Source organism: Eretmochelys imbricata, chromosome 21, assembly GCF_965152235.1.
Source record: "Eretmochelys imbricata isolate rEreImb1 chromosome 21, rEreImb1.hap1, whole genome shotgun sequence".
NCBI classification, from domain to species: domain Eukaryota; kingdom Metazoa; phylum Chordata; order Testudines; family Cheloniidae; genus Eretmochelys; species Eretmochelys imbricata.
The window spans coordinates 1,368,184-1,394,566 of NC_135592.1; the positions used below are offsets into that span (position 1 = coordinate 1,368,184).

General features: G+C 43.1%; 1 protein-coding gene across 1 annotated transcript in view; it reads left to right on the plus strand.

Moving 5' to 3' along the window:
• RSBN1 (round spermatid basic protein 1) overlaps positions 1-26,383 on the plus strand; it is a 55,524-nt gene that overhangs the window by 23,442 nt on the left and 5,699 nt on the right. The window contains exons 3-6 of the mRNA XM_077839484.1: positions 21,532-21,669; positions 22,134-22,276; positions 24,674-24,841; positions 25,875-25,983. Coding sequence (XP_077695610.1) covers positions 21,532-21,669; positions 22,134-22,276; positions 24,674-24,841; positions 25,875-25,983 — 558 coding nt within the window. The remainder of the gene's footprint in view (positions 1-21,531; positions 21,670-22,133; positions 22,277-24,673; positions 24,842-25,874; positions 25,984-26,383) is intronic.

Consider the following 26,383-nt stretch of genomic DNA (forward strand, 5'->3'; position numbering starts at 1 on the left):
TGTAAAAAAAAAAAAATTAAATAGACTGTCAACCAGATCAGCATGAAAAACTTAAAATATTGGCTTCTGCAGCTAACTCAGTCATCTTCACCTTCATTTTCCTGTTCATAATCTGGAAAAGAAAAACAAGCTTTCCTGCTTTTTCAGGTCCCAAACAATTTATCAATTTTGAATCAATTAGTCCAAAGGAAGAAAATATTCTTTCTACACTGACAGAAGAAACTACTGCTGTTAAAAGTGAGACTATCACCTCAACAGTCTCTGAATCCAAGTGCTTAATTGATTTCCACCAGTTCACTGATGTGACTTTCTTTAAAACATCAGCAAACATCTATTTCTTGAATGGTTCACCCTTAGCTCTGAAGTTTTATTATAGTTGGTATAATGGAGGGATAATTGCTGGAAGTCCATGTCACTGCTAACTCCTCTTCTTCAGTAGTTAAGGTTTGACTCTGATGTATTGAGAATATTTGCAAGAAAATGAGCTGGAGGTGGTGCTTCTCCCATTCATTTTTTAATGCTTATAACTTAACTCTCTCCTTGCATATTTCTCTCTTAAGATCTCACTCAGTTCCTTCCAGATTTCAACAGCATCAGCAATAAAACAGCTATTTCCCTGCATTTTGTTGAAAGCTACAGAAATAGGCTTCAGGGTCTGCAGGAGTTCAACATTTCTCTTAAGCCCGATATTGAGAACTTTGGCTGTGACAGTGCCATCTATTTTTTTCACGATTTTGTTCACAAACTGTCATCACATTAGGCCAGTTCTTGATCTAGTGCTCAAAACGGTCCACTACTGAGTTCCATTGTACATCTTGTGGGAGAGTTAGCTTGGTTCCTCCCACTTTTTTGAGCAGCAGCTACAGAGTGGTTATGTTGTTGAAATTGCAAAATACTTCCATTAGCCTTTATTTCTGGAACACTGAAGTCTTTGGCTAGGAGTTGCATCAAATGAAAACTGCAACTGTATGTTATTAGCTTGGGACTCTCTTCTAAATAACTTCTCGTCTTGCATACATCTGTAGCATTGTCTGTGACCAAGCTGCATACTAGACATTTGAATTTTTTTTTCAGTTTGTTATAGCTTTTACTGCTGCTTCTTGTAAGTATTCTGCTGTGTGTGCATTTCCTGATGTATCAATTGTTTCTGTAAGGAAGACATTCCCTTCTCTTGTCTTACAAGCACATACAACAGGATCATCATCACTCCACCCATCAAGACTCAGGTTAACAATTTTACCCTCTAGACCTTTTGCACACTGCTAAATTTCTTTTATACACTTTGTCCAACAGTTTACCTGCAACATCTGCTCTGTTGGGTGGTCTTAATGACTGAACCATGTTAATGAAGTGTGGGTTCTCAATCAGATGGAAAGGAGAGTTTGTTGCATAAACAAACCGGGCAATTTTTTAAATCAATTACCCTTTTATTTCAGGGGGGGAGCATGCAATCTGCTGGTTTTTATCACAAATTTATCTATGGTGATTTCTGGATTATGGAGAGTTTTCTTTTTGCTACAGGTGATATATACTGTGGTCATGTGACATACATGATGTGACAAACACTATCATTGGTAGATAACTCTGAAACTGTAGAAAATGATGGGTGATCTTGAAGCTGGATAGGCTTCAGAATCCTGTATGTTGAGGATGGATTCTCCTAAACAAAATTAAGTCAATGCAGTTATTTAATTATTAGTATTACTCATTGCATTCAATGACACTCAGTACTACTTTAAAGGTGAAATTGTAAAAGGAGGATCTTCCTATTTCAGCTATTTATATTTTATCACAACTGCATCTAAAATGATAGCACCATAGAGTAACTACTATATAATCTTTTTATTTTTATTTTTTTTATTTATTTTGTTTTGCTCAAACATGAGAATTCAAGAATAGTCCAGAAGGAAGACAGGCAGTCCTTAAGAAAGTAGTATGAAATTAAAAAATCTTACCAATCTGAAGATCCTGCATGTTCAGACATGTTCCTTTCATCATCTTCAACACAGCATCCTCCTAAGAAGGATCATTTCTTTGTTGCACTGTTTGCATTTTGCACGCATGCCTGTCTTCCCCACAAGTAGAAGAACTTCATTAAAATATTCCCAAACTGAGTCTCTTTTACGGCCTGCTGCCATTAAAGGTTTCCCCTTCTAGTGAGAGAATGGTATTGTAGATCTTAAATCCATGAAGGCCACAGTCAGAAAGACCTCAAGACTTCTGGAATATGCTGGTCAAACAGTTTCACTTTTGTTTCTACTGTCTATCCCTCCCTTCTCACATTTATCTCCAGACTACTTCTCCTTGTCCAGATCTATTCCGCCCCCAACGATCTTCTATTCATTGAACTTTTTGAAACTTTCTACTTCTAGAGAGAGGTTAGAGATTGCCTCTGTGTGTATAAATTTGCAGAGGGACAATAGGGTTGAGGTCTGTTATTTCTCCTCTGTATATTTATTTTAAAACATTTTTGCTGTTAACAAGCATGTTATCCCTAGAGACACAAATCCACAGTTTGAGAACTGCAAAACTAAGCCTCTCTGATGGTATGTTCCAGACTGAGCACTGAGTCCCATTGGGTAGACAGAAAGATTTAACTAAAATAATCTATACAGAAGCCCCTGGAACTCCATAAAATTGGGTTCCTAATCTATGAGCTATTGGAACTCATTTACAACACTTTTCTTAAACATTACTTGAATATAAGGAGTACTTGTGGCACCTTAGAGACTAACCAATTTATTTGAGCATGAGCTTTCGTGAGCTACAGCTCACTTCATCGGATGCACACTGTGGAAACTGCAGAAGACATTATATACACAGAGACCATGAAACAATACCTCCTCCCACCCCACTCTCCTGCTGGTACTAGCTTATCTAAAGTGATCATCAAGTTGGGCCATTTCCAGCACAAATCCAGGTTTTCTCCCCCCCCCCCCCCCCCACAAACTCACTCTCCTGCTGGTAATAGCCCATCCAAAGTGACCACTCTCTTTAAAATGTGTATGATAATCAAGGTGGGCCATTTCCAGCACAAATCCAGGTTTTCTCACCCCCCCCCACCCCCCTCCAAAAACCACACATACAAACTCACTCTCCTGCTGGTAATAGCTTATCCAAAGTGACCACTCTCCTCACAATGTGTATGAAAATCAAGGTGGGCCATTTCCAGCACAAATCCAGGTTTTCTCACCCCCCCATCCCCATACACACACAAAATCACTCTCCTGCTGATAATAGCTCATCCAAAGTGACCACTCTCCCTACAATGTGCATGATAATCAAGGTGGGCCATTTCCAGCATAAATCCAAGTTTAACCAGAATATCGGGGGGGGGGGGGGGGAAACAAGAAGAAATAGGCTACCTTGCATAATGACTTAGCCACTCCCAGTCTCTATTTAAGCCTAAATTAATAGTATCCAATTTGCAAATGAATTCCAATTCAGCAGTTTCTCGATGGAGTCTGGATTTGAAGTTTTTTTGTTGTAAGATAGCGACCTTCATGTCTGTGATTGCGTGACCAGAGAGATTGAAGTGTTCTCCGACTGGTTTATGAACGTTATAATTCTTGACATCTGATTTGTGTCCATTTATTCTTTTACGTAGAGATTGTCCAGTTTGACCAATGTACATGGCAGAGGGGCATTGCTGGCACATGATGGCATATATCACATTGGTGGATGTGCAGGTGAACGAGCCTCTGATGGTGTGGCTGATGTTATTAGGCCCTGTGATGGTGTCCCCTGAATAGATATGTGGGCACAGTTGGCAACGGGCTTTGTTGCAAGGATAGGTTCCTGGCTTAGTGGTTCTGTTGTGTGGTATGTGGTTGTTGGTGAGTATTTGCTTCAGGTTGGGGGGCTGTCTGTAGGCAAGGACTGGCCTGTCTCCCAAGATTTGTGAGAGTGTTGAGTCATCCTTCAGGATAGGATAGGTTGTAGATCCTTAATAATGCGTTGGAGGGGTTTTAGTTGGGGGCTGAAGGTGACGGCTAGTGGCGTTCTGTTATTTTCTTTGTTAGGCCTGTCCCTTAGTAGGGGAATTCTGGGAACTCTTCTGGCTCTATCAATCTGTTTCTTCATTTCTGCAGGTGGGTATTGTAGTTGTAAGAATGCTTGATAGAGATCTTGTAGGTGTTTGTCTCTGTCTGAGGGGTTGGAGCAAATGCGGTTGTATCGCAGAGCTTGGCTATAGACGATGGATCGTGTGGTGTGGTCAGGGTGAAAGCTGGAGGCATGTAGGTAGGAATAGCGGTCAGTAGGTTTCCGGTATAGGGTGGTGTTTATGTGACCATTGTTTATTAGCACTGTAGTGTCCAGGAAGTGGATCTCTTGTGTGGACTGGACCAGGCTGAGGTTGATGGTGGGATGGAAATTGTTGAAATCATGGTGGAATTCCTCAAGGGCTTCTTTTCCATGGGTCCAGATGATGAAGATGTCATCAATATAGCACAAGTAGAGTAGGGGCGTTAGGGGACGAGAGCTGAGGAAGCGTTGTTCTAAGTAAGCCATAAAAATGTTGGCATACCGTGGGGCCATGCGGGTACCCATAGCAGTGCCGCTGATCTGAAGGTATACATTGTCCCCAAATGTAAAATAGTTATGGGTAAGGACAAAGTCAAAAAGTTCAGCCACCAGGTTAGCCGTGACATTATCGGGGATCGTGTTCTTGACGGCTTGTAGTCCATCTTTGTGTGGAATGTTGGTGTAGAGGGCTTCTACATCCATAGTGGCCAGGATGGTGTTATCAGGAAGATCACCGATGGATTGTAGTTTCCTCAGGAAGTCAGTGGTGTCTCGAAGGTAGCTGGGAGTGCTGGTAGCGTAGGGCCTGAAGAGGGAGTCTACATAGCCAGACAATCCTGCTGTCAGGGTGCCAATGCCTGAGATGATGGGGCGCCCAGGATTTCCCGGTTTATGGATCTTGGTAGATAGAATATCCCAGGTCGGGGTTCCAGGGGTGTGTCTGTGCGGATTTGATCTTGTGCTTTTTCAGGAAGTTCCTTGAGCAAATGCTGTAGTTGCTTTTGGTAATTCTCAGTGGGATCATAGGGTAATGGCTTGTAGAAAGTGGTGTTGGAGAGCTGCCGAGCAGCCTCTTGTTCATATTCCGACCTATTCATGATGACAACAGCACCTCCTTTGTCAGCCTTTTTGATTATGATGTCAGAGTTGTTTCTGAGGCTGTGGATGGCATTGTGTTCTGCACGGCTGAGGTTATGAGGCAAGCGATGCTGCTTTTCCACAATTTCAGCCCGTGCACGTCGGCGGAAGCAGTGTATGCAGAAGTCCAGTCTGCTGTTTCGACCTTCAGGAGGAGTCCACCTAGAATCCTTCTTTTTGCAATGTTGGTAGGGAGGCCTCTGTGAATTAGTATGTTGTTCAGAGGTATTTTGGAAATATTCCTTGAGTCGGAGACGTCAAAAATAGGATTCTAGGTCACCACAGAACTGTATCATGTTCGTGGGGGTGGAGGGGCAGAAGGAGAGGCCCCGAGATAAGACAGCTGCTTCTGCTGGGCTGAGAGTATAGTTGGATAGGTTAACAATATTGCTGGGTGGGTTGAGGGAACTATTGCTGTGGCCCCTTGTAGCATTAAGTAGTTTAGAAAGTTTAGTGTCCTTTTTCTTTTGTAGAGAAGCAAAGTGTGCATTGTAAATGGCTTGTCTAGTTTTAGTAAAATCCAGCCAAGAGGAAGTTTGTGTGCAAGGTTGGTTTTTTATGAGAGTATCCATTTTTGAGAGCTCATTCTTAATCTTTCCGTTTGCTGTAGAGGATGTTGATCAGGTGATTCCGCAGTTTCTTTGAGAGCGTGTGGCACAAGCTGTCAGCATAGTCTGTGTGGTATGTAGATTGTAATGGATTTTTTACCTTCAGTCCTTTTGGTACAATGTCCATCTGTTTGCATTTGGAAAGGAAGATGATGTCTGTATGTATTTGTACAAGTTTTTTCATGCAGTTGATAGATTTCCACTCCATACGGCTAAATGCAGTGCCTTGCATAATGACAGGTTTCAGAGTAACAGCCGTGTTAGTCTGTATTCGCAAAAATAAAAGGAGTACTTGTGGCACCTTAGAGACTAACCAATTTATTTGAGCATGAGCTTTCGTGAGCTACAGCTCACTTCATCGGATGCATACCGTGGAAACTGCAGAAGACATTATATACACAGAGACCATGAAACAATACCTCCTCCCACCCCACTCTCCTGCTGGTAATAGCCCGTTGCCAACTGTGCCCACATATCTATTCAGGGGACACCATCACAGGGCCTAATAACATCAGCCACACCATCAGAGGCTCGTTCACCTGCACATCCACCAATGTGATATATGCCATCATGTGCAGCAATGCCCCTCTGCCATGTACGTTGGTCAAACTGGACAATCTCTACGTAAAAGAATAAATGGACACAAATCAGATGTCAAGAATTATAACGTTCATAAACGTGTCGGAGAACACTTCAATCTCTCTGGTCACGCAATCACAGACATGAAGGTCGCTATCTTACAACAAAAAAACTTCAAATCCAGACTCCATCGAGAAACTGCTGAATTGGAATTCATTTGCAAATTGGATACTATTAATTTAGGCTTAAATAGAGACTGGGAGTGGCTAAGTCATTATGCAAGGTAGCCTATTTCCCCTTGTTTTTTTCTACCCCTTCCCCCCCTCACCCCCGATATTCTGGTTAAACTTGGATTTATGCTGGAAATGGCCCACCTTGATTATCATGCACATTGTAGGGAGAGTGGTCACTTTGGATGAGCTATTATCAGCAGGAGAGTGAGTTTGTGTGTGTATGGGGGTGGGGGGGTGAGAAAACCTGGATTTGTCCTGGAAATGGCCCACCTTGATTTTCATACACATTGTGAGGAGAGTGGTCACTTTGGATAAGCTATTACCAGCAGGAGAGTGAGTTTGTATGTGTGGTTTTTGGAGGGGGGTGGGGGGGGTGAGAAAACCTGGATTTGTGCTGGAAATGGCCCACCTTGATGATCACTTTAGATAAGCTAGTACCAGCAGGAGAGTGGGGTGGGAGGAGGTATTGTTTCATGGTCTCTGTGTATATAATGTCTTCTGCAGTTTCCACAGTGTGCATCCGATGAAGTGAGCTGTAGCTCACAAAAGCTCATGCTCAAATAAATTGGTTAGTCTCTAAGGTGCCACAAGTACTCCTTTTTTTTCTGCGAATACAGACTAAAACGGCTGTTACTGTGGTACTTGAATATATTGTCTCATACTATATAATTAGAATTTATAATCCCTATTCTGTGTTGAGATCCATTATAGCTCAAAGATGTCTTAATTAAGACTCTTTAGATTGCTCTTTGAGGAAAAAACATTTTAGCAAAAAAATCTGATTTAAATTAAAAAAATCTGCTTTTTTTTATTTAAATCATTGATTTTTATCTACCCTGGCTCTGAAGTTTTTCCTCGTTTAATGACTTCTCAAATTGAGCAAATGGTTCTGAAGGATTCTTTTTAATATACAGAGACTTTCAAAAGCTGAATCAATACTGGAAAAAATTAGCCAATTTCCACTAGAGCTGCAGCTTGATGCCAATTCATCAGGAGTGGATATTCTGACCATTGGGGGTGTGTGTGTGTGTTAAAATCAGCTTGTTGCGTTATGTGAGATGCAAACAAATGGCTTTCAACTTCTTTATGAGCCATAGACTTGATTTCTCAGAGGAGAATCTAGGCTTAGAATCATAGACTATCAGGGTTGGAAAGGACCTCAGGAGGTCATCTAGTCCAACCCCCTGCTCAAAGCAGGACCAATCCCCAACTAAATCATCCCAGCCAGGGCTTTGTCAAGCCTGACCTTAAAAATCTCTAGGGAGGTGGTGGAATCTCCTTCCTTAGGTAACCCATTCCAGTGCTTCACCACCCTCCTAGTGAAAAGTTTTTGCCTAACATCCAACCTAAATCTCCCCCACTGCAACTTGAGACCATTACTCCTTGTTCTGTCATCTGGTACCACTGAACTGTCTAGATCCATCCTCTTTGGAACCCCTTTTCAGGTAGTTGAAAGCAGCTATCAAATCCCCCCTCATTCTTCTTTTCTGCAGACTAAACAATCCTAGTTCGCTCAGCCTCTCCTCATAAGTCATGTGCTCTAGCCCCCTAATTTTGTGTTGCCCTCTGCTGGACTCTTTCCAATTTTTCCACATCCTCCTTGGAGTGTGGGGCCTAAAACTGGACACAGTACTCATGAAGCCTCACCCATATCGAATAGAGGGGAATGATCACGCCCCTTGATTTGCTGACAATGCCCCTACTTATACAACCCAAAATGCCGTTAGCCTTCTTGGCAACAAGGGCACACTGTTGACTCATATCCAACTTTTTGTCCACAGTAGCCCCTAGGTCCTTTTCTCTAGAATTGCTGCCTAGCCATTCAGTCCTTAGGCTGTAGCAGTGCATGGGATTCTTCTATCCTAAGTGCAGGACTCTGCACTTGTCCTTGTTGAACCGCATCAGATTTCTTTTGGCCTAATCCTCTAATTTGTCTAGGTCCTCTGTACCATATCCCTACTCTCCAGGGTATCTACCACTCTTCCCAGTTTAGTGTCATCTACAAACATGCTGAGGGTGCAGTCCACAGCATCCTCCAGATCATTAATGAAGATATTGAACAAAACCGGCCCCAGGACTGACCCTTGGGGCACTCTGCTTGATACTGGCTGCCAACTAGACATGGAGCCATTGATCACAACTGTTGAGCCCGATCTAGCCAGCTTTCTATCCACCTTATAGTCCATTCATCCAGCCCGTACTACTTTAACTTGCTGGCAAGAATACTGTGGGAGACTGTATCAAAAGCTTTGCTAAAGTCAAGGAATAACACATCCGCTGCTTCCCCTCATCCACAGAGCCAGTTATCTCATCATGGAAGGCAATTAGGTTAGTCAGGCATGACTTGCCCTTGGTGAATCCATGCTGACTGTTTCTGATCACTTTCCTCTCCTCTAAGTGCTTCAGAATTGATTCCTTGAGGACCTACTCCATGATTTTTCCAGGGACTGAGGTGAGGCTGACTGGCCTGTAGTTTCCCCGGATCCTCCTTCTTCCCTTTTATTAAAGATAGGCGCTACATTAGCCTTTTTCCAGTCATCCAGGACTTCCCCTGATTGCCATGAGTTTTCAAAGGTAATGGCCAATGGCTGTGCAATCACATCTGCCAACTCCTTTAGCACCCTCAGATCCAGTGCACCATGGACTTGTTCTCGTCCAGCTTTTCTAAATAGTCCCGAACCACTTCTTTCTCCACAAAGGGCTGGTCACCTCCTCCCCATGCTGTGCTGCCCAGTGCAGCAGTCTGGGAGCTGACCTTGTTCGTGAAGACAGAGGCAAAGAAAAGCATTGAGTACTGTAGCTTTTTCCACATCCTCTGTCACTAGGTTGCCTCCCTCATTCAGTAAGGGGCCCATACTTTCCTTGGCTTTCTTCTTGTTGCTAATATACCTGAAGAAACCCTTCTTGTTACTCTTAACGTCTCTTGCTAGCTGCAACTCCAAGTGTGATTTGGCCTTCCTGATTTCACTCCTGCATCCCCAAGCAATATTTTTATACTCCTCCCTGGTCATTTGCCCAATCTTCCACTCCTTATAAGCTTCTTTTTTGTGTTTTAAGATCAGCAAGGATTTCACTGTTAAGCCAAGCTGGTCGCTTGCCATATTTACTATTCTTTCTACACATTGGGATGGTTTGTCCCTGTAACCTCAATAAGGATTCTTTTAAAATACAGCCAGCTCTCCTGGATTCCTTTTCACCCTCATGTTATTCTCCCAGGGGATCCTGCCCATCAGTTCCCTGAGGGAGTCAAAGTCTGGTTTTCTGAAGTCCAGGGTCCGTATTCTGCTGCTCTCCTTTCTTCCTTGTGTCAGGATCCTGAACTTGATCATCTCGTGGTCACTGCCTCCCAGGTTCCCATCCACTTTTGCTTTCCCTACTAATTCTTCCCAGTTTGTAAGCAGCAGGTCAAGAAGAGCTCTGCCCCTAGTTGGTTCCTCCAGCACTTGCACCAGGAAATTGTCCCCTAAACTTTCCAAAAACTTCCTGGATTGTCTGTGCACAGCTGTATTGCTCTCCTAGCAGATATCAGGGTGATTGAAGTCTCCCATGAGAGCAAGGGCCTGTGGATCCAATAACTTCTGTTAGTTGCTGGAAGAAAGCCTCATCCCCCTGGTCTGGTGGTCTATAGCGGACTCCCAGTACAATATCACCCTTGTTGTTCACAGTTCTAAACTTAATCCAGAGACTCTCAGGTTTTTCTGCAGTTTCATACCGGAGCTCTGAGCAGTCATACTGCTCTCTTACATACAATACCCACTCTCCCCCGACCTTTTCTGCCCTGCCTGTGCTTCCTGAACAGTTTATATCCATCCATGACAGTACTCCAGTCATGTGAGTTATCCCACCAAGGCTCTGTTGTTCCAATCACATCATAATTCCTTGCCTGTGCCAAGACTTCCAGTTCTCCCTGCTTGTTTCCCAGGCTTCTTGCGTTTGTGTATAGGCACTTAAGATAACTTGCTGATCGTCCCGCTTTCTCAGTATGAGGCAGGAGTCCTCCACTCTCTTGCTCGTGCTTCTTCCCAGTATCCCACTTACCTCAGGGCTTTGGTCTCCTTCCCCGGGTAAACCTAGTTTTAAAGCTATACTTACAAGGTTAGCCAGCCTGCTTGCAAAAATGCTCTTCCCTCTCTTCGTTCGGTGGAGCCCATCTCTGCCTAGCACTCCTCCTTCTTGGAATGCCTTCCCATGGTCAGAGAGTCCAAAGCCTTCTCTCCGACACCACCTGCGTAGCCATTGGTTGACTTCCATGATTCATTCCACATATAAAGTAGTATAGTAATTGTACTAGCCAACATCAGTGTTCAGCTAATTGTATTAGCAAGTTGCATTGATTCTAAAGCACACCTTGTAGGGTGTTCCAGGTTTGTTCTTTTTAACTTTTAGCCTAGACAATAATTTGAAGTGCAATTCAGTTACCATTAAGAGAATTAAAAATATCTGGCCAAAGAAGTGCAGTTGATAGGATAGGGGAATAACGAGACTCTGTTAAATAGGAATCTTGGAATATCAAGATTCTACTTGGACAAATAAACAAATACTGTTTATTACTAAAAGTTAGTCTGATTCTGCTATCTGTATTTATTATATCCATCTAATCAAGTGCAGTTTCTAAGCTGTTTGCTTTCACTTGGTTGTTGGTTTGTTTTTTTTGTCCATACGGAACACAACCTGAGATAATGAAGAAGGTTCCATGGGAAAACAAAACTTTACAAACCCCTCATGAGGGTGGAGGTGTAGAGGCCCCATTCAGTTACTAAAAGTCCTTAGCAAAACCAGGTCTGACTCCAAAGAAATAAAATGGATGGGACAGTAAGGCCCTGGACAACTAGTAAATTATGACTACACCCTCAGTTTCTTAGTGCAGACTGGACTCCAGAGTCTGGATAAATGACATCTCAGTCCAGTCTGCATTCAGCATATGAAATTGGGATGATCAAATTTGATTTTCTTTGGCAGAGGCTTGCCAGAAAGCTTAGTGCTTAGTATAATAATAATGCAACAAACATTATACCTACTACAAGTGCAAGTTTAAGAGGCAAAGCTAGTATTTTGCTTTCAGAGGGAGATGAAAATTAGAAGAGAAAAGAAAAGTAGAACTGAAAACAGAAATAATTTCTTAGCTTATAAGGTGCCACTTTGATCCTTGCATGTGCTCTGCTGTGCTTGGATTGTGACTAGTGGGGTGGACAGTAAGGGGGGGGGGGATAGGGAAGGGAATTTTAGACTAAATTACACCCAAGAGTAATCATATATCATGACAAACTCTATAAACTTGTTGGGAACCACCTCTGTAACTCTGACACGAATTGGGATCAACAGAAGAAAACACCAAAGGTCAAAGGCAGAGACATGGACACTGAGTTGGGTGGGGGATGTCTACATGAGCTTGGAATGTCAGGGCATGCTTAGTAACATTAACTCCCTTGAGACTGGCAGGTCTGGATCCTGCTAGCCCTTCCCAATTCAGGAAGCACTTAAACATTGTATACATGCTTTTCAGAATTGGGGCCTCTGTGCTGATGTGGCCTCCCTGGGAGCAGCCACCATGGCAGAAAATCCCAGCTAGGGCAAAGGACTAATAAAGTCTGGAGAATGATAGAGCTGTAGCCTATTTCCAACCATGGACAAGGTCACAACAGAGTGCTAGTGACTATAGTGGTAGGTGGGGGTTATAGAATCCTAGAATATCAGGGTTGGAAGGGACCTCAGGAGGCCATCTAGTCCAACCCCCTGCCCAGAGCAGGACCAATCCCCAATTAAATCATCCCAGCCAGGGCTTTGTCAAGCCTGACCTTAATTATGTTATGTATTGTGAGGCAGCTCCTGCCCCACCCAGTCACCAAAAGGGCCATAACTCATAGAAATGTAGTTTACTTTTGACCAAAATGTGCAGAAAGCTTCTAAATACAAGTTATGATGCAACTATCTACTCAAAATAGTACTACTTTGGGCAGTCTGGGAAAGATTTAGCCCCAGGTGATCTATTTTATGCATTTTCCTGTGCTTTCTTTGCCTTTGGTTAAGGCAAGTCTGTAGTCACGTGAAGTATGAGCTTGTTTGTACCATGTAATGCAACAAAATAATTATTATTAGAAGGGACTGATCTGAGAGAAGTTTTTCTGTCTATTTTTGTGAAGTTATGCAGATAAGGCCTCAACCCTCAACATCAAAAATATATATTTTTGATGTTATCTACTCAGCCAGAAACATAAGTCTAAATCACACATGGTACAACTGTGCTTATCTTCTTACTGTAGCTGAGTTCAATGACAATACATGTATAACAGTGAGTCTTAGTAGAAAGGCTGTAGAATATGGTATGAATAAATCTGGTATGAATAAACCATGTGAATAAGAAAGTATAAGTATGTGTTCTTCTGGGACCCCGCCTATAATTATGAGCTACTGAACATCTCATGCAACACCCTTTGAGCTATATTTACTCACAGTAATTTGCAGATAGTTGAAACGTTTCTACTCCCCCCTCAGAATCTGTGTCTGATGTGTTCAATAAGAACAGCCTTACTGGGTCAGACTAAATGTCCATCTAGCCTAACCATCCTGTCTTCCGACAGTAGCCAATACCAAGTGCCCTAGAGCAGTGCTTCTCAAGCTTTCTGATGTGGGGGACCGGCAATTTTTTTTTCCAATGTGCACGCAGACCGGCAGCTAATGGCTCTGGTCCGTGGACCACCACTTTGAGTAGCTCTGCCCTAGAGGGAATGAACAGAACAGGTAATCATCAAATAATCCATTCCCTGTTGCCCATTCCCAGCTTCTGGCAAACAGAGGCTAGGGACACCATCCCTGCCCATCATGGCTAATAGCCATTGATTGACTTATCCATGAACTTTAGTTATTTTTTTAACTCTGTTATAGTCTTGGCCTTCACAACATGCTCTGGCAAAGAGTGCCACAAACTTGACACTGCATTGTATGAAAAAATATTTCCTTTTGTTTTAAATCTACTGCTTATTAATTTCATTTGGTGACTCCTAGTTCTTGTGTTATGAGGAGGAGTCCATAACACTTCCTTATTTACTTTCTCACACCAGTCATGATTTTTATAGACTTCTATCATATCCCCCTTTAGTTGTTAAGTCCCAGTCTTATTAATTGCTCCTCATATGGAAGCTGTTCCATACCCCTATTAATTTTTGTTGCCTTTTTCTGAATCTTTTCCAATTCCAATATATCTTTGAGATGGGGTAACCATATCTGCACACAGTATTCAAGATGTAGGCGTACTATGGATTTATAGAGGCAATATGATATTTTCTGTCTTATTATTTATCCCTTTCTTAATGATTCCCAGCATTCTGTTTGCTTCTTTGACTGCAGCTGCTCATTGAGTGGATGTTTTCAGAGAACTATCCACAATGCCTCCAAGATCTTTCTTGAGTGATAGCAGTTAATTTAGACCCCCTCATTTTATATTTATAGTTGGGATTGTTTTCCAATGTGCATTACTTTGCATTTACCAACTTCGATACTCTGTTGCTGTGCTCATCACCACCCCAGTTGCATGCATGGGCGTACCTGAAGTCTTCCCTGCTGCATTTGCATCTCTTTGTTGCGTAGGTACTCTTACAGCTACCGGGCTGGAGCAGGTGCAGGACCATCATGTTAGGAACAAGATGTCGCATGCTATCTATGGCTCATCTGTTGTTGGCAAAGGATGCTTAAAGATACTGAACTGTTGCATGATTCCCTATGAGTGACTGATCATTTGCATGTTTCAGGTGCTGGCTGAAAGAGGTCCATGTTGGTTGCAGATTCTCATTTGTTTGCAAATTAGCAAACAAGTTAGCAACAATTTGCAAGTTAGCAAACAACTTGCAGTGCACATTAGCCAGAGCTACTTGCTTCTTACTACACAGAAAAATAAAGATACCTCTGAGCCCTAGGCTGCTGACTCTGGAAAAAAATGCAGTTCAAATGTTGATAGTCATACTGAGCAAGGACTTCTTGATTCACCCATGGCTTGGTTCTTTAACTCTCTGGTTTGGTCAGGTCTTTTCATACCATGAATTCAAAGTAATGGTCCTAATTTATAAAGCCATCAACTAGCAGAGATGGGGCTACCTCCTAGACTATCAGATCATCTTTGATGTGTGATCATGTCTGAGAGTTTCTGTTTCTTGCCTTCAAAACTGCTCACACTGTAGCTAATAGGAGCAGGCTTAAAAATGAGAGCCTGCAGTTAGGTTACTGATACACCATAGCTGATATTTCATTCTGGTTTGTGGGATGGGAAGAAATCACTTTTCTTTTCCCAAAGCTAGTGTGTGGGGGGAAATGAGCAATGTTCACCTAGTGTGTACATGTCGCTTGCCTTCCCTGGATGTGACCAATACCCAGCTCCAGACCCCAATAATCCAGCAGTGTTAGATGTTAACATTGGCTTTACAAAGTGGGGGGGCTGGGAACAAGCCATGAAACACAAGCAGGCATGGAGACACACAGGCTGCCAGTAGTATTTCTCTTTAAAGCAAGCTTTCAAAGTGCTCTAAAATGCAAATGCAGAGCCAGATTGGCTTGGAAATTTGTATGCTAGGAGAAGACCTAGAATAGCATCTGAGATACAGTTTTCATAGAATCATAGAATATCAGGGTTGGAAGGGACCTCAGGAGGTCATCTAGTCCAACCCCCTGCTCAAAAGCAGGACCCATCCCCAATTAAATCATCCCAGCCAGGGCTTTGTCAAGCCTGACCTTAAAAACTTCTAAGGAAGGAGATTCCACCACCTCCCTAGGCAACACATTCCAGTGTTTCACCACCCTCCTAGTGAAAACGTTTTTCCTAATATCCAACCTAAACCTCCCCCACTGCAACTTGAGACCATTACTCCTTGTCCTGTCCTCTTCCACCACTGAGAATAGTCTAGAACCATCCTCTCTGGAACCACCTCTCAGGTAGTTGAAAGCAGCTATCAAATCCCCCCTCATTCTTCTCTTCCGCAGACTAAACAGTCCCAGTTCCCTCAGCCTCTCCTCATAAGTCATGTGTTCCAGACCCCTAATCATTTTTGTTACCCTTTGCTGGACTCTCTCCAATTTATCCACATCCTTCTTGTAGTGTGGGGCCCAAAACTGGACACAGTACTCCAGATGAGGCCTCACCAATGTCGAATAGAGGGGGACGATCACGTCCCTCGATCTGCTCGCTATGCCCCTACTTATACATCCCAAAATGCCATTGGCCTTCTTGGCAACAACGGCACACTGCTGACTCATATCCAGCTTCTCGTCCACTGTCACCCCTAGGTCCTTTTCCGCAGAACTGCTGCCTAGCCATTCGTTCCCTAGTCTGTAGCTGTGCATTGGGTTCTTCCGTCCTAAGTGCAGGACCCTGCACTTATTCTTATTGAACCTCATCAGATTTCTTTTGGCCCAATCCTCCAATTTGTCTAGGTCCCTCTGTATCCTATCCCTGCCCTCCAGCGTATCTACCACTCCTCCCAGTTTAGTATCATCCGCAAATTTGCTGAGAGTGCAATCCACACCATCCTCCAGATCATTTATGAAGATATTGAACAAAACCGGCCCCAGGACCGACCCCTGGGGCACTCCACTTGACACCGGCTGCCAACTAGACATGGAGCCATTGATCACTACCCGTTGAGCCCGACAATCTAGGCAACTTTCTACCCACCTTATAGTGCATTCATCCAGCCCATACTTCTTTAACTTGCTGACAAGAATACTGTGGGAGATGGTGTCAAAAGCTTTGCTAAAGTCAAGATACAATACATCCACTGCTTTCCCTTCATCCACAGAACCAGTAATCTCATGTGGTTAGGTGGTGAATTGAGCCTTCCTTTTACCCTGATGTGAGTTGTTCTTCATCTCCTATTAAAGCTGTTTGACTTTAAATAAATAATTAAATATTAATTGGGCCACAAGGAGCATCATTCTACAGTGCAGTGGTTGGGGTACTCAGCTAGGTTGTGGGCCAGTCTGGTTCAATCCCCTTTCTAATGTATTCTATAAGTACATTAGAAGCAAGAGGAAGACCAAGGACAGGGTAGGACTGTTACTCAAGTGGGGGGAAATAACAGAAAATGTGGAAATGGCAGAGGTGCTTAATGACTTTTGTTTCAGTTTTCAGCAAGAAGGTTGGTGGTGATAGGACATCTAACATAGTGAATGCCAGTGAAAATGAGGTAGGATCACAGGCTAAAATAGGAAAAGAACAAGTTAAAAGTTACTTAGACTTCCAGTCCTGTGATTTTTTTTGATGAGAAGGGATTTGAGCAGTGATTGCCAACCTCAAGTGATCACCTATCTCTAACTACTGGGCTATAAGTTATTCTAATGTGGGGCTGCCTTGGTCTTGCCTCTGGAAGCCGTTCCACTTTTAATTAACTAGTAACAGCCAAAGCAGAAGTCAAGTGTAAGAAGCCCTCCGTGATAGTGGGGTTTGGGTACTTATCTTGGCTGTTGGAGGCTGTGGGTCAGTGCCTCCTGTTCTGGGGCAGGGAGTTGAGCGATCTCTTTCTCTTGAAATTGTTTTAATTAACTATTAACTGGGCCAAGCTTAGTCTGGGAAGCCCTGTATGGTATAGGGGTTAGTGTATGCTACTGGGGTGTGGGAGATCCTGGTTCAGTTCCTCCTGCTGCCTTGTGAGAAGTACTCTTTTCTCTTGAAGCTGTTTCACTTTAATTAAACTATGAATTGGGCCAAAGGACATCTCCTGAAAGAGCTGCCTTCTGTGGTGTAGTGGTTGGGGCTCTTGTATGGGATGTTAGAGACCCTGGTTCAATCCTTGTTGTGGGTAAGGGGTTTACAACACATATCAGTTGCCTCTGGGGCTGTTTTATTTAAATATTCCTTGAGCTACATTAAAAAAGCGAATCACTCTTTTGTCCCCCGTGGCTAGGCTACCCACCCGGGCAGTGGGAGACCCCAGGTCCAACCCCTCCTCTGCAAGGGGTTGGACCAAGGCTCTCCCACCTCCCAGGGACCCTCCCAGCTAGCCCCCCAGCCACCACCCCTCCCTCCTCCCAGGCCCACTCCTCACCCCACCTATGAAGTGAGCAATCTCTGTTCAAACCCCCTTCTGTTTCCAGAAGGACAAGGGCCTCCTGCAAACGCAAGGGGACCTAAACAGGAACCTCCCACTTCCCTCCTGGGAGGCAGGACAGCCTTCTCCAATCCTTTTGAAACAGCTAGAGGAAGGATTTGAAGCAGCATCTCCCACTGCCAAGGCAAGCACCGAACCACTGGACTATAGAGTGACCCTAGCTCAGGGAGTGGCTTGATTCCTAGTTAATTAAAGTAGACCAGCTTCAAGAGGCAAGAGCTGAAATCCCTTCTCCTCAGAAAGGAGGAGTGGGATTTGAACCAGGTCCTCCAACATCCTAGGTGGGGCCCAAACCACCAGGCTATTCAGGGCTTCATAGGGGGGAGCTTTGACCATTTAATAGTTTATTAAAGTGGACAAGCGTCAAGAGAGGCAATCTCTGCTCAACCCAGAGCAGGGAACTGAACCAGCATCTCCAGCACCCAAGGCTAGTACCTGAACCATCAGGTTATACAGCAAGTGTTATGAATAAGGCTTGTTTTGGCCCAATTAATAGTTAAATAAAGGGGACAAGTGTCAAGAGGAGAGGCAGTTTTTACTTACCTCTTTCCTCAATCCAAGGTGAGGAACTGAACCAGCATCTCCAGCACCCGAGGCTAGTACCTGAACTACCAGGCTATGCAGGAACTGTTGTGAAAGGGACTTGCTTTGGCCCAATTAATAGTTAATTAAAGTGAACCAGAGTCAAGAGAAAAGCAGCCTGCTTCTTGAATCCTTTCTTCTCATCAAGCATAGAGAAGGAATCAAGCTGCCGCCACCACCACCAATCCAGACAGGCATCCTGACCAGCAGGCTAAATAGCATTGCTTACAGAACAGCTTTGATGTGGACAATTTAATAGTTCATTAAACTATTACACAGCTTCAAGAGAAAAGGCAATGCAGTGTCTGCTCAACTCCCTTTTCAGAGTAAGGGAGCGGGACTGAACGCACTCCTTCAGCACATGAGGCCAGTACCCACACCACCAGGCTAAGCACAGGGTAGTGTAGCTGAGATTTGCTTTGCCTCAATTAATAGTCAATTAAAGTGAAACAGCATGAGACGGAAAAGAGCTCAGAGCTCAAATCCCTTCTCCTCAGCAAGCAAGAGGGGAATTAACCCAACATCTGTAGCACCCCATGTGAGTACACTAATCATGGGGCTGTAAGAAGGCTTCTTACAGAGCAACACTGCTTTGACCTAAGTAGGAGTTAATCAAAGTGGAACAGCTTCAAGAGTAAAGAAGCTTGCTGTGCACATTCCTTCCCCACAGCAAGAGGATAGAGTTGCCAACCCTTCAGGATTGGCCTGTAGTCTCCAGGAATTAAAGATCAACCTTTAATTAAAGATTATGTCATGTGATTAAATCTCCAGGAATACGTCCGCCCAAAATTGGCAACCCTAGAACCAGAACCATTACCACTACCCTCCTAGCCAAGTATTTGCACCACCAAGCTACACAGGGCTTTTTAAAAATGAGTTTTGTTTTGGCCCAATTAATAATTAATTAAAGTGGAACAGCTTCAAGACAAAAGACACTTACGGTGCAAATCCCTTCGCCTCAGAAAGGGATTGACCAGCACTACCACCATCCCAAGGAAGTACCCTAACCCCAGGGCATGCAGAAATGAGCCTTGCTTTGGCCCAATTCATAGTTCAGTAAAGTGGAACAGCTTCAAGAGAAAAGACTGAGGGAGCCCCACAGCAGAATAATTGATACACCAGCAGTTAGGCCATTCACTGGGGATGTAGGCGATCACTGCTCAACCCTCTTTTCATCAAGCAGAAGGGGGATTGACTCATACACTCCCATAGTCTGGGAGAATCCCCAAAGCAAGGGACTACAGGCTGAGTTTTACAGCTTCTGTGGCCCAATTAATATTTAATTGAAGTGTAACAGTGTCAATAAGAGCAGTTCACACTAGACTTCCTTTTAGCTCAGCAATTAAGGCCCTCACTTGCGAGATGCCAGACCCCCTTTTACATACTTTCTATTCATGAAGCAGATGGGGAAGTGACCCAGGGTCTCCCACATCCCAGCTGAGGACCCAAATAAGTGGGATAAGGGGTAGACAGCAGGTTTCTGCCTCCTTCCCCCACCCACTGGTTTTGTATGGCTTTGGGCAGGAACTTGACAATCTCACAAGACAGGGGTTAGGCACCTAAGTCACCTGACTCCAGGAGACGGGTTCCTGGCTGTGGATTGCATGCAGAGATAAGGATCAAGCTCTGTGAAAGGCCGGGCTTAATGCCCCCTCCCTCCCTCGGTAGCCTCTCCCAGTGGCTAGGCTAGGTGGCTCCCTGCCTAGCATGCTGGCTTTTGTAGTTCCCATTCTTAGGTGCCTGTCTCTCCCCATTCATTGAAGAGGGAGCCTAAGCACCTACCTCAGACTTAGGGGATCCCATTGTTCTTCCAATAAGTGAGGGGTGGCCACACCTAAGTCCCTTTGTGCTGAGCCAGAGGGGAACTGAGATCAGGTCTGGGCTCATATTACAGCCAAACATCAGTAAAACTGTACAGGAGCTGGGAATGGGCATGACTCAGGTGAATAGCCCTGAGACCAAAGAAGAGGGGTTGTTCAGTTCACACCAGACACATCACTAAGTCCCCGAGAGCTGAGAGTGGGCATGCTTTGTTACTGCCACGAGCACTGAGATCAGGGTGGGCAGTGCAGGTTAGACACCATCAGGACAGCCCACAGCCTCACCCCCAAAACCCCGGGTGGAGAATTGAGAACAAACAGTCTCAATGTATGCCCCAGACACAGAGCCCTGAGACTGGGTGTTGGGGTGTCTAATTGGGTGTGTGAGAGGCTCTGTGGAGCTCCCTTTCCTCTGCACGCCTGTGTGTGCGTGCGTGCGTGCGTGGAGAGAGAGAGAGAGAGCGTGAGATCTCTAAACGCCTTCTCCACCCACTTCTGTGGGTGCTCAGCTGCTGTGTTCAGCCATCTTTTCCCCATGCCACTTAAACCTGAAGTGGAGTCACATATACTGACAGCGTGAATGTTTGGCAGTATAAGGCACATGTCCAGTTCCTGCTGCCACTCTGTGAGTGGGAATGCATCTCTTCTTTTGGCCAACACCAGTTTTGAAATCAAATTCATCTACGCCAAGAATAGAGCAATATTTTGGGCACATCAGTGCAACCTCTTGAGTCCTTGCTCCCCCATTAGCATCCTGTTTACTTTGAGTGTTTGCTTTGCATGAGCAAAATGCAAGAACATGAGTGAATCTCCTTTCTCATTATCTGCTTTTAATTCTGGTATTGCAGAATGGGGCTTTTTAAATAACATTACATTTTAGTCATGTACTATCGTGGAGAAAGAAAACAAAGTTGATTTCTTACTAGCACTGTAGAGAATACTGCTCTTAAATCCTCTAAACTTAATTTAACGCTTTATTGATAAATGCAAAGATGTATTCTGGTTTATGCACATACAGTTGAAGGCAGAAACTAACCCAGTGTCAAAGCAATTATTTATGTTTGTGATGAATTTTTATTGATAGAAAATATGACAAGGCATTTTTATGAAACATAGCATTCTTTGTGCTGGCTTCAGTGGCTTTTTGTATCTGTTGGTGCTGTTCAGCTAAGAAAACAACATAATGTTTATCGGTATGCTGCCTAGCACTATGTTTTCTGGAGTCAAATTCTTTTTTCCCCCCTTGCCCCTGGAGGTGCTCATGCTCTGGTGTGTATTGACATTGAACAGCTTCTTCATGTATTCTAAAGATACTAACTGCTCTCAAGTATGTAAAGGAGTCCTGGATTTGAATGTAAACTACAGTGCAGTCTGAAACACTGATTTAATAAACTTCAGTTTCCAGGCATGGAACAATGTGTCTCATTTTGTCTTTTCTCTTTCTGACCACTCTTAGGTCAATAGAACATACTGCTGTGGAACCTACAGAGCAGGTCCGATGCGGCAGATAAGTCTTGTTGGAGCAGTAGATGAAGAAGTTGGTGACTACTTCCCAGAATTTCTTGATATGTTGGAGGAATCTCCATTTCTGAGAGTGAGCATTAGACTGTTGTAGTAATTTTATTTTGTTTAAATTGTTTATTATCAAACATAAATGTCTTAACACTTCTAACTTACAACTTCAAGTTGCTAAATAATGAGAGAATTTAGGTACAGCTTCTCCATTCAGATGGTGATGAACTTTCAAATTACCTTACTAAGGATGCTGTTAAAATCTATTCTCTGTTCAAAGAAGTAGATACTGAAAGGAGATTAATTTAGAGGCTACAGCAATCAGTCATTTAACTGGAGAAATTATTGGGCTCTTGTTGCGTGTCTGTTTCACAATGGCCTACTCTCTAAAAGCTGAATAAGTTAACTATATCATTGATGGAATATAACATTTCATCTCTAACAATAAGCTTTGTTTTCTGTATAGTTCTCTTGGTAATGAACTTGAGCCAGTGCTTATCAAAATTTTAACTGTTGTCCATTTGACATAGCTTTTTGTGTTTTTAGATGACTTTGCCCTGGGGCACTCTTTCTAGCCTCCAGCTTCAGTGCAGGTCACAAAGTGATGATGGCCCCATAATGTGGGTGAGACCAGGAGAACAGATGATCCCGACAGCAGATATGCCAAAATCACCATTCAAACGGCGCCGGTAACATTATTTTCCTTTAATAGAAAAGCAGATCACAGCTAGATAAAGTACTAGCTATTCTAAGGTCTTAACGTTGGTCCTCATTGTGAGTGAAATTAGTTTTTCAAAAGGTAAACTTCATGGCTTTCTTAAATTTTCCATGTGACTTCATTCCTTTTGCTGTAGAACCAAGCAGTCCAGTTATTTAAGCCAAACTAACATGTTGCCTGTGTTCCATATAAGTGCAGTTGAGTTCAAGGTTTCCTCGACATTGACAGCTCTATATATTGCCTGTTTGACAGATCTCTTGGGTTCCTGAACATAGGAACAGCCAGACTGGGTCAGACCAGTGGTCCATCTAGCCCAGTATTCTGTTTTCCAACAGTGGTCAGTGCCAAGTGCTTCAGAGGGAACGAACAGATCAGGCAATCATTAAGTGATCCATCTCCTGTTGTCTACTTCCTACTTCTGCACTGCGTTGGAGAAGTACACCAAATACTAGCTTTTTCACAGACAGAAGTCCCTACACTGCATTAAAGGCTGGTCCTAATGCTAGTTATTTAAGCAGTCTTGGTAGTGGTTGCCTTCTCAAGGAATACTGTACTCCAGAGGAATATTCTCTTAACTACTTAAATCTCCTCAGCTGCCCTCATTGAAATGTTGCATGGGTAAGGTCCTTTCTCTGGATTTGCATTCCACTATAATTTTTTTTAAAAGGTTACTATTTGAGGGACCATATCACTATGACTCATGACTTCCCTTCACTGTGTTACAGAAGCAAATGACAAACATCTTCAGTGCTGTGCTGAAGCCAGCAAGTACAAAATTATGCCATTATTTTTGTAACCGGGTGGGGGAAACGAAGGGTATAATTTTTTTGCCAAAGAGAAATATTCTTGTCCTCTTAAAAAAAATAAAAATAAAAAAGCTTTGATTGTGAATCTTTAAAATTGCTCTTGCCAATGACAGTTTTTTGTCTAACACTTTGATTAACTACACAGCAGTAGTTAAATTGCTTTGACAAAGCCGTCCATCCTCTAGAGTCCAAGAAAACTCCAAATGGACAATCTAACTCTGCAGTTATAAATGAATTGTTAGTAGTGTTAATTTTGTTTAAATTGCTTTTTATTTTAATCTCTAAAATTGTAATTTTTCAAGTTCTGAGTAAAACCATTAACATCTACCTCCCACCAGCTGCTTGAAATCCAAGAGGCAAATTTCCCTTCAATTTTCCTGTGGAGTGTTTTGCGCAACCAATCTTGGGGAGAGAAATAATTGGAATCATGTTTTCATCACAGCTTTAAGCAGAAAACCCAATGTGTTCTCTCTAGATAACTTAATATTTTTAAGCATCTGTATTTTAAATTGAATTTTTAAGTATGGCACAATTCTTGTCGTTCAAAGGATAATAAAACATCACAATGTGACTGTTCAGAGGTCGACTAAAGAGTTCACATTTTTCCAAATATATAGTATACCTAATGTCCTTTTTAATTGTTGTCTTTTCCTCAATCTGGATTAAATCTATCTGGACTAATTAGGGCTATAGATTTGTAACAGCAGGACATAAATCACGTATAGCATGATTTTCCCATTTGTTGTTTTTTTAATGTCTATGATTCACTCCATACCAGCAGCTCATGTCCTGCCGGGCTGGTCATGGCTCCCAGCTCCAGGCGTTGCAATTGGCTGCACAGGGTCCAAGAACTGTTCAGGTTTGTCCCAGCCGTCCCTCCGCCATGGTGGGGATAGGAGGTGGATTAAACCTTCGTGGCACTGTGACCTGGCATACCAACTCGCAATGCCCAGAGCAGGGAGCCAGGCTCAGCCCCACCTGGCACAGGAGCCACTAAAGCACAGGCATGAGGTGAGTGTAAGGCAGGCTCCTTCTCAATCCTGGGGCCCAGCCCTCAGATATACGGGAGTTGCTGCTGGCTGGGATGAGTGCAGGGTGGCTCACTCTCCAGTCCCATCCCCCCCACCCCAGTCCTCCCCTCTGCACCAGGCGGGTGGCTGGGATGGGGGCTGCAGTTCTTGGTTGGAGGGTGCTGCTGGAGGTGGGTGATGCCCCTTCATTTATTAGGGTATCTTATCAAAAATCTCAGAGCCGTCACAAAATCCATGACTCTTCCTAAATTTACCATGAGTGCTCTGTGACTTTTTGATTTAAAAAAAAATGCCATGACAAATCTGCAGCACTAACTATACTTAAATCTTTGAATACCAATTTGATACGTAATACATATAGCAAAAGCAAAGAGAGCATTTTTGGTCTTGGATTTTGAATGCTACAGGACACTAGTAGTATTTCTTCAAAATTACCTTAATACATGTACAGATAGGAAAGCTGTACCATTCATCTCATCTCTGAGTAGTCTGGAACATCCTTTTCCCTCCTCTCTTCACCCCACTTTATAGATCAATGAACGAAATAAAAAACCTCCAATACCTACCTCGGACCAGTGAGCCCCGTGAAGTTCTCTTTGAAGACCGAACAAGAGCCCATGCTGATCATGTAGGTCAGGGGTTTGATTGGCAGAGTACAGCTGCTGTAGGAGTGCTGAAAGCTGTACAGTTTGGTGAATGGTAAGTGTGACTGAATTTTGTAACCACTCCCGTTGTATTTGAGACTGACTTCCTTTTATAAAAGGGAGAAAATGTGAAGTATCGGTTGAATAGCAGCCTAGTTATATAAATTGTTTAAAACCAAATGACTTGTGACTATTCAAATGCTGTGTAAAGTCTGTAAAACATAATCTAGTAAATACATAACTCTGGCAACTTTTACTCCTACTTCCTTCTCCCTCCTGAGTCCAGCACAAAAACTGTGTTAACGTGGAGTATTTTGCAGATAACTTGCATGATATGCAGTGTAGGCCACTGTATCTGGTGCATCCTGCATGTCTTTTCCTTCATCTCCTAATTGATTATAAGCTCAATTACATAAACAGAATATTGTCAGGTCAATTGTTCATTTGTGATGGTACCGACAATATTTTTCTACCTCCTGGATCCAGGGCATTGCTGGTAACTAAGTCCTGGGAAGAAATCACAGGGAATTTGAGTTGGGAATGTTGTCTGTAGCAATTACAGTAGAAATTGGACAGCAGGAACAGTGTCATCAGCAACAATATTGTCCAAGATTAAATAAACAGTGCCAATGTTTCCCTTGCCCTATGTTTCAAATCCATTGAACAAGCAATATCTACTTATATGGTCCCCATCACCATAGTATCTGAGTGTCCTACAAATTTTTCTTTCCAGTATTCCTTTAAAATATAGATATTAGGCCAATTATAAAATAGGAGAATTGAGGCAGAGTGACTTTTCAAAAGTCACACAATTTGGAATTGAACCTACCCCTCTGGAGCCGTAGTGCAGTCTCTTTTGCTATGTAAAGTTCAAGTCAAAGAAAATGAAGCAATTCAGGAATTGAGGTCGGATCTGTGGAGTCTAAAGAATATGCATATACTAACGTTACTGTACTAGTTGTGATGCTGAGGGACTTATTACCCAGTAGAAAACTATATAATAGGTATTTTCTTTATGGTAACTCTTGCTTTCCAGAGCTGTAACCACAAATTCTTTAAAACTCAGTCTTGACAATCTTCATCTCTAGGAGTGTCCAACCTCGAATAACCAAAGATGTGGTTTGTTTCCATGCTGAAGACTTCACTGATGTGGTACAGAGACTTCAGTTAGACTTGCATGAACCTCCAGTGTCACAGGTACTGTGTTCCTTAGTTGCAACTTATTTCCAGCATTTTGGAAATAGCTTCAAAAGTAGCATATTTATGAATTTTTAAAAAATTAGTGTTAGTCAAATGTTTGAAATAAAGGTAGAAATAGTGGTTCTAGGCTTGTGACTAGAGCTATTTATCTCCAGTTCTTGTTTTAGTGGTGGTAGGCTCACCACATGATAGTCTTGGGTTTTGATCCTAGCATGACCAAGTGTCACAAAGCTCCTTCCTTCATGAGACAAGGAACCAAGAAGTCTTGAGTATGGGTTACAGGAATTTCACATAATTTGGGTTTCCATTCCCCCAACTTGCTTCAGACTCCTTCTGACATAAACAAAGTTTTGGTCTCCTAGTGCCAGACCAACCACACCCAGCTCTGTCTGGTAAT